This window comes from Mesitornis unicolor, unplaced genomic scaffold (assembly GCF_000695765.1).
Source record: "Mesitornis unicolor isolate BGI_N332 unplaced genomic scaffold, ASM69576v1 scaffold28733, whole genome shotgun sequence".
Taxonomy (NCBI): Eukaryota; Metazoa; Chordata; class Aves; order Mesitornithiformes; family Mesitornithidae; genus Mesitornis; species Mesitornis unicolor.
In genome coordinates this window covers 7,176-16,278 of record NW_010175852.1, presented here as the reverse complement: position 1 = coordinate 16,278, position 9,103 = coordinate 7,176, and the positions used below count along the sequence as shown (strand labels likewise).

General features: G+C 41.1%; 1 protein-coding gene across 1 annotated transcript; it reads right to left on the bottom strand.

Annotated features, from left to right (window-relative positions):
- Positions 1-779: 779 nt before the first annotated feature.
- Positions 780-8,792, bottom strand: UBE2V1 (ubiquitin-conjugating enzyme E2 variant 1). The gene is made up of 4 exons (XM_010181563.1): positions 8,777-8,792; positions 6,436-6,584; positions 3,013-3,138; positions 780-2,624 (listed from the first exon to the last, which is right to left on the bottom strand). The coding sequence occupies exons 1-4, from the start codon at positions 8,790-8,792 to the stop codon at positions 2,478-2,480; spliced, it is 438 nt and encodes a 145-aa protein (XP_010179865.1). The 3' UTR covers positions 780-2,477.
- Positions 8,793-9,103: the final 311 nt, after the last annotated feature.

Genomic DNA, 9,103 nt, shown 5'->3' with positions numbered 1-9,103 from the left:
GCAAGGGCACTCTTACAACAGCTCTGAAAAACAGATAATCAAGCAGCACGCTGTAATTATCAAGCACTGTTCCAATTCCCATTTAACATCTTTAGATACCAAGCTATTTTAAACAAACACACACACACAATGCTGACAAGTACGAGTTGCGTTGTCTTCACAGATCCCCTCCAAGCTACCAAACGATTGAGCAGGATCCCAGGCTTGAAGCCAGCAGCAAATTTCACAAAGTTTCACAAAGGGTCATTCCCTTTTTCATTCCCAACCCAGGAAGAACCTTGTTTCACCACAATGCTGAAGTGAACACGCAACGAGTACCTTCTGGCAATCTGCTGAAGTGGAGACGCTTTACACTTGGAAAAGGCCAAAATGTCACAGCCCCGTTTTTATCCAGATTTGGAGAGAAGGTCAGCTTTTTACACTTCACTATTTGAGGGAAAACAGGTAAAATTTCAGGTTGTGAAGTTTTTCTTGAACTTGACAGACAGCATAACATGCAACTGCATGGGGATTGGATTTCCTCAGGACTACAGCACATGAAGGTCATTGCAGCACATGTACCTAGAAACTCGTTTCAGCAGTTCCTTAGCTTCACATAACATTACCGACTGCCAAGTCTATGTGAGTCTGAGGTTTAAACTAAAGATTCTCCTTGGCACAGCAGCAGCAGCAGCTGGATAAAGACAATTGCCTTTTGCCACCAGTTTACATACTGTTAGCTAAATGTGATCTGTAGGAAGATACTTCCAACAAATCAAAAATTCCATAAGGGATCAAAATTCTAAACATAAATACAATTAAAGCCTTCTAATATTAATGCACACTTTTTATTATATTAAAATCAGGCAATGGTCTGATACAATAAAAAGGCTGCTTATGGAATACTGTTATGTTAAAGTTTAATTACAGAGGATGTTAAATCCTTACAACTAATATTTTCCTCAAAAGAGTTAATGGAAATATCAATTGTTCATTGACTTGATAGCTGCTGCTTTAAAAGGTATTTTTACCTTTTTTCTTTTTTTTTTTTTTTTTTTTTTTTTTTTTTTTACACAAACACTGAATTTGTCATAAAACTTAGGACACACTGGGTTGGTTTTATGTAAGCTTGCATCCACATTTCAGCAGTTAGTGGTCTGAAACAGTAAACCAGAAAAGGCAGCGATTTGCCAGGATGCAAACCCAATTAAGATCCTTAATCTGCTGTATGCATCACTTCCCCAAAATCTTCACTGAAGAGATTTCTCTTCCAAGACTTGGAGAATTCTAATAAAATCTACTACGCCGATTTGATTTGTCTGTAGTTGTCACATCTTTAGATGGGCCAAACATAAGTGCAACATTTCATTAATTAACATTCTTGGGTCAATCCAAAGCACCAAAACACAACTATTTGACCTGGAGTGTGTGTTCAGAATCTCTACGTGCAGAGTTTCCCCATCAAAGTTTGGCAGCAGCTTTCAGCAATCCTGGTAAATGACTGCTCTTTTCACCACGTCAAAAGCCTATCTAACAGCATCAGCCGTGGCCAGCTTGGCGGTGTGGCAGCAGTGCTGGAGGGACAGGGAAAATCCAAGTTTGCGAGCAGAATACTCTTGTTTCCCAGGCTGGTGAAGACTAAATTTGTTGCAAAACCAAAACGATAAGCAGGAGGGAACAGGTCACGTTATTGCCCCAACACTTACCCCCGGTGGCCAGGGGTGAGAAGAGTCACAAAGAGGGGCAAAAAGAAAGCAGCACCCCACTAAAAAGAGGGGAAGAGAAAAGAGATTAAGGGAACCCTGAATCCCTCATCCAAAGCACACATCTCTGGTGAGGGGGACCAGGAAGAGAAATACAATCCATGCCTTGGCCAAAGGGAAGAAGGAAAGCTCACCCCAGATTATCAGGGCATTTTAAAAAATAATTTAAAAAACCCAAGAATTACCACAGTCACATTCAGCCTTTACTAGAGATAGCACAAAGGGAGGGATGACTGAGGTTAGCACACATCCCCATTAGTAGTCCATAAAGCCCAGTGTAGTACTGGAAGCAAAAACCTTTGTGTCTACTCTAATAAACAGCCCTGAGCTTCGACTCTATTGCAAAAGATAGAAAAAGAAAAAAAAACAACAACCCAAACCAAAACCCAGGCCAGACACACAGCAAGGTGATTGTGGGATGTATGCTTTCACAGTTAAGTTAGATGTGCCACACTGGTCTTGACAGTAATAAATTTAAATAGACTTTTCCTGATACCAGAAGTTCAGCTATGTGGACAGTGGTTACACGACAGGATTATTTGTTATAGCACAACTTATATTTCAAATGAAAAAAAAAATTAGTATCATTTACAGTATCTCAAGAAAAACTTCCTTTGAATGGGAACTTCCTTTCCAGTATTTTGAGGTCTACAAGATGCATCTAGAAAATGTACTACTGTGGAAAATGAAGACAGCTTAAATTGAATAAAGGGGGCATGTTTTTGTTTTTTTTAATTAATTGCTGTAACATTGTCCTTCAGGTGGCTGAGGAAGTTTCATATTTTCTTTAGACATCATTAGACGCCGAAGCTCTTGCAGAACAACTTTGATACTATAAGAATTCTGCCATTTTGCTAGGACTGATATGGCTCTGGGGTCCACCTAAAATAGACAAAAAGACCATTCCTGTCAGAATCGATCCGTTTGACACACTTAACTCCCCCACACACCCTCCAACTAAAGATCCTATAAGAAATCGGAGTGGGAGAAACCAAAAAAAGCAAAAGCAAGCAAGTGGTTTCCTGAAAGCATAATAAGTCCCTGCATGATGAAATTATTTGAGTTGCAAAAGGGCAGGAAACGTCAATTCTTCACTTTGATGTCAGAACACGCTCGTTTCATACACTTCCCTTCTACCCACCCCTTCCTTCTCACAGCGAATGGCAACACCAAGCAATAAACAGTTAAGCAAGTTGCAAGTATAAACAAAGCATTAATATGAAGCTGCACACGAGAAACACGTTTAAATGAATAAAACCCAAAAACTTACCACTCCATTAGAACTATTTACTCCATTCATATTAATTTTTGTTACAAATCTTACAAATGGAGGTGCTTCTGGATACTTAGGCCCACATTCTATTTTAAGGCTGTATATTCTGTTTTCATAAATTGTCTGAGAGGAAAAGAAAGGGGGAGCAATTAGATCAGGTAGTTCATTAAGCATTTGGTTAAAACAGTGGTTACTTTAGGGACACAAACTACTACACATAAGTGCAGCCACTTGCTTACTACGCCGGCTGCCTCTGGTTTGAGATCACTTTGTAACATTCAGATTATCAAATGTTACCTCTTCAGGGTAATAAATTCTACTGTCTTTTAAGTATCAAATTTTCATATAAGGACTGAAACCTGGTATCGCCTCCCATCCACCAACCAAAATGATTGTTTTAATCACCATATAGCTCAGATACCTACTTTTCAACCAATCTTTATAAAGCAGCTTTGTTTTATCAGTTTACTAATCAGACACATTACCTTGAAATTGAAGCCACAGCTTTAGCTTAGGCAACTGTCTACAGTCAGCCTATCCTAGAACCGCACTTGAAAAATATTCTTTGGTCATAAACCAATGTGCCAGTTCTCAGAAAGGGGAATGCTCCAAGATTCAACACATTACAAAGTACATCCTGATCCCAAACAGCCTTATCACTCTGCCTTCACTGCAGTAACACTGTTATTCTCAAAACAGTTAATAGAAATTCTAGATCACAAGTTTTTAATTAACCAATTGATGGATATAGAAGACAGACAAATGTAACAAGGCTACATTGATTCTTCAGTATTTAAAATTAATTAAAAGAAACAATACCAGTTAATGTTATTCTGCATTCTGAGAATAAGCATTCTGATGTGCTGATCTGGTGTGGCTTGGCACAGAGCTCCAGTAAGTTGGACAATGCAGGCAGCTGGCAGAAGCATACACCAGGAACAGGATCACCTTGGGGGACTTTAGGCAGCTGAGTTCCCCAGATTCAGAGCCGCTGACAACATTTCCTGCATCCTCAACACTGCAATGAACATTAAACTCACGAGGCAGCGACCACAAGCAAAAATCTAGGCGAATGTGTGAGCGCAGAAGCCCAGAAGCAGCCAGCAGCTCCTGCTCACCTGTGGCAGCAGAGTACGATGGCTCCACCAGGACCTTAAAACCAGCTGCCCAATGTACAAAAACTTCTCAACATAGAACTTTCTGCAATCTCTTTCAAGGGCCTGTTATGCCTCTGAACATCTCAATGTCTCCTTTAATACCAAAGAGTGTTTTGATGCAAACCACTAATAAAATGTAAGAACTGAGTTCCTGATGCAGCTACTTCATGTCTGTGCAAATGAAGCGGCCTTGAACCAGCCCGCAGCCACCTGCGGCAGGACCAGCCCCTGGCCAAAACAAACTGAATGCTGTCACAAAGCTCTGGGTGAAAAAAAAGTCACCCATCAACTCTGCTCTGCCTGCCCAGGCCTCCTGACCAAGTCCCTGAGTGTGGCTTGTGCACAGAGCAATTAACAGCCCGGAGGTTCAGGCAGGCTTTTAGGGTCTTTGCAAATAACCACACCACATTAAGACTAGTGAATGGAAAACCTTGACTGTGCACAGGTCTCTAGCCAACATAAAATAAATGCAGATAAAGCTGAAGTTCTGACAGTGCCACTCTTTTTAAATCGCTTGTATAAACAAGATGAATCACTGGCTGCAAAATTATCCGCATGCTTCCATGTATGGTAGCAGGGACACTCAGAGCAGCAGCATGTATCTCGCTGCACCACAGTTCATTTTTCCCTCCAGGATGCCCAACATGATTCTTCCACCTGCTATAAGCGTGACTGCTTTCTACCCAGAAGGAAATAGGATTTAATTTTTTTTTCCAGAGCAAATATTCCCATATCTTACTAAGAGGAAAAAAAAAAGTTAATAATATAACTGAGTATGAACAGTGCTAAAAGCAGGACAGCCACTTAGCAAAGAATGACTGAGAGTTCCCAGACTTTCTCTCAATATAGCCTGTTGCTTTCAAGCAATAAGCTCAAATGAAGTCAAGATACTTTTAGGGGGGAAAAAATAAATTCGTAAGTGTGTCAGAAAGACAAAAGAGACACAGCTGAATCATCTGTGACAGTCCTCTAGCCTTGATTAGCAGTTATGACATGAACTACCAATGTCTATCACTGCTGACACAAGTCAGCACATGCCTGTTTGCACACTTCAGTTTCTATTTAATTTTCTAAATTAGATTTCAAGGCTGCTCAGATTTTCCATGAAGTGTATGTGCACCATGAGCTTTCTTCACAGTCTTCATGCAGGCTCATTAACACTCTCCTAATGTTCTAAAATCAAATGCTGTTCTAAAAAATCATTTGGGCATATCATAAATGAAATTATAATGAATGGGGAGATGTTAACAATGACAGACAAAAAGTAAGCAACACTTCTGGATGAGACAAAAAATATTGCATGTGTAATGCCATTATAATATAAATTCTTGTACAACCTCACTGTATGTCAGAAAAGGATAGAATGAAAACAAAGGGCAGTGGCATGATTAAAAGTCTGTAAATGTTTCCATATAATAGATTGAGAGAACTGGAATTATTAATAAGTGATACTGAAGCCAGATAGAGAAGACAACACCTACTACTGCAGGAAGGAGAATCAGCTACTTGCACTTGATGGTAAGGATATCAAGGAAACAGGACAGAGATACACAGGGAAACTGGAGACAACAGACAAGTTTTGTTTTTTGAATACATGCATACACACAATGCATAATTAAGTCCTCAAGTTCACTACCAGAGTGGAGACCCACAGTTTAGTAGGGTCTAGGGGGAGAAGAGAAAGAGAACACAACAATACTACCACAAAGACCAGTAGCACTATAAGAAGCTACTCAAGGAGAGAACATTCAGAGAAGAAATTGAATTCATTGAGTTTCCTGAGTTAGCTGAAACTCTGCAAGAGCAAGTCAGTACGGCTGCAATAAAAATCAACCCATAAACTCTGTAAGAAACAGCAGAAAGCCTAGCAGCACTGAATGAAACATCCATGTTTTACCTACATTAGCTCCACATGTAATCTCACTAGCCGAAGGATTGTAAACCTTGCTGTATTCAAGAGTACAGGATACTAGAATCCTGGAATCTCAAAAGTTATGTCTTAATGAATCTGTAAATATAAAGCAGACATGTAACAGAACTTACCAGAGAAAGGCACTTAAAATATTCCAAATTATAAGCAAAAAGACATATAGATACATAAAGCCCATTATTATATGGAACTTGAACCTTCAACATAAATCACTTGCTAAAGTGTTTTTTCACTCATTTGTGTTTTGTTTGTTTTCTACTTCAGTGGTGAGCTTAAGAGAAGAAAAGGAGGAGAAAAAAAAAGGTAAAATTACTATTTTAAGTGGATACTTACTCTGGGAGGTCCAATAATCATCCCTGTCCATCTTGTAAGTGTCATATCTTCATCATCTTCAAGGCCCCAGCTAACTGTTCCATCACCTACTCCTTTCTGACCTTCTTCAAGTTCTTCCAACAGACGAAAATTACGAGGAACTTTTACTCCTGAAAACCAGAAAAATATTTTGAGTTGAGAAATCCAGTAAAGAAATAAAGCTGATTTCACTGATATTTTTGGTCACTCTACAGAAAACATTTTGCATAAAAACATAAAAATATCACTATTTTTAAAAAATGACAGTATTTCAACACTATGAAAAAGACATCCCCATATTCAGAGCTTGGATTTTACAAGCAAAATCAAGGTATCCACAATTAAACATGCCAGAAGGCTGACAGTCCAGATATTACAGCAGGCAGTAAAATGAAAGGAAATCTCTGTCCATTCAGAGATAGACATGGTATTACAGAGATCTAATTAACACTTGTCTATATGATTAATAGTATAAAAATCTAAAAGATTCTACAAAATGACACTATGAGAGGCTTGACATCACTCAGCTCACTCAGAGTTTTAAAAATATCATTCAAAGTGAATAAAACTCTTTTATAACATCAGTAGGTTAATCTGAAGTTAATTTAAGTGGGCTTTGTTAGCAGCAATAGCATCCTTTGTACTTATGACCTCCACCACCAAGGAATTTCAGCGCTTCTTAAAAGCTGGCACATTTACCCTCAAAACACACAGTAAAACAGGGAAATTTTCTTATCCCCATTATATTAATGGACAACAGCAGCACAGAGACCTTGGGCAAAACATCCAAGGCCATACACTAAGTCTGTGGGGAAGGAGGATCTTGAAATCAGGCCACAGGGGACTTAATTATTCTTCTTCAAGATATCTGTACCTCAGTCATCACAAAACATAAAAGCACTCTAGGCCACCACTTCTCCTTTGCACTGGGTTTGTGTAGCAAGGTTTTAGGGGGGCTGCAGGGGTGGCTTCTGTGAGAAGCTGCTAGAGGCTTCCCCTGTGACTGATAGAGCCAATACCAGGCATCTCAAAGACAGACCTGCTGCTGGCCAAGGCCAAGCTCATCGGCGGCAGTGGCAGCGCCTCTGAGATAACACACATAAGAAGGGGGGGAAAAAACCCCAAAACTGTGGAATTGCAGCCAGAGTCAGGAGTGAGAATATGTGAGAGAAACAACTCTGCAGGCACCAAGGTCAGTGAAGGAGGGGGAGGAGGTGCTCCAGGCACCAGAGCAGAGATTCCTCTGCAGCCCATGGTGAGGCAGGCTGTGCCACTGCAGCGCATGGAGACCCATGATGGAGCAGAGATCCACCTGCAGCCCATGGAGGACCCCACGCTGAAGCAGGTGGATGCTTGAAGGAGGCTGTGACCCCATGGGAAGCCTGTGCTGGAGCAGGCTCCTGGCAGGACCTGTGGCCCTTTGGAAAGGAGCCCACGCTGGAGCAGGTTTGCTTGCAGGAATTGCGACCCCACAGGAGACCCACACCGGAGCAGTCTGTTCCTGAAGGACAGCACTCCATGGAAAGGACCCATGCTGAAGCAGTACATGAAGAACTGTAGCCTGTGGGAAGGACTCATGTTTGAGAAGTTCGTGAAGAAGTCTCTGTAGCTGCTTGAAAATGCAAAAAATACAGAGGGTCTAGGGCTTTCTGAAATGTAGCAGTGCTTAAAATCTATTAACTCTGGTAACTTCAAAATCTCTTTTAAATATACTAATGATCTAAAGAAACTAAATGTCAGTGACGATTTTGCTGTGGAATCAGTGTTTCCCAAATTTCATTCACTTCAAAGCAAACATAAAATAAACCAAAAACTAAAATTACTAAAGGAATTAGTTTGTTGGCCAGCTTGATACACATCTAACATAACCACATTCAAGAATATTTTGGGGAAACATGACTCAATAACACAGCTGTAGCAACAGTATGAAGAGAAACACAGAATCAGCAAAGCTGCATCAGAGGACACCAGCCCTGGCCTGGCGATCAGAGGACACCAGCCCTGGGGGCTGCTGAGCAACTCCACTGCAGCTCCATGCCAGATCAACAGCTTCAACTCCCAGCAAGACCATGCTGTTACCATGGCTGCTGAGTAAGACAAATCTTTGGGTGCAAAAGGAAATGAGTCAGCTGGAGCTGGTGAAGCCATCACCATAAGATTAACCAAGCCCCAGACCCTCACTGGTAACAGGACCTCCTGGGGACCACTGTCACTTCCCCTGCCTGAAAAACTCCAGTGTTTCCCCTCCTGATAAGTCTTAAAAGAAAGAAGTACATATCTTGTGTACCTCAGGTACATGAAGGTTCAAGTATGCAGTTCACACCTGACTCATGACACATTAGGCACCCTGTTCTTAATTACATTCCCAATGCTCTCCATGCTGTAGTTAGGAGAGGCAGAGAAGAGAGCAGCCAAGCTCCAACGCAGGGAAAAGAGAGCTGGGGGACAAGAGAAATAGATGCAGTACAGGTTGAAGGATAAAGGTGCCACCTTTACTGACACACACACCTACTTCACAGCTTTTGCTGCAGCAGATGCAGGAGAGAGCTAACGATGGGGAATGACTCACAGCCGTGCCATGCCTGAAGCTGCTGCCTGGGCTTCAGCCCTGCCTGCTGGCACCCGAGAGAGAAACAGCCAGGGAAGGACA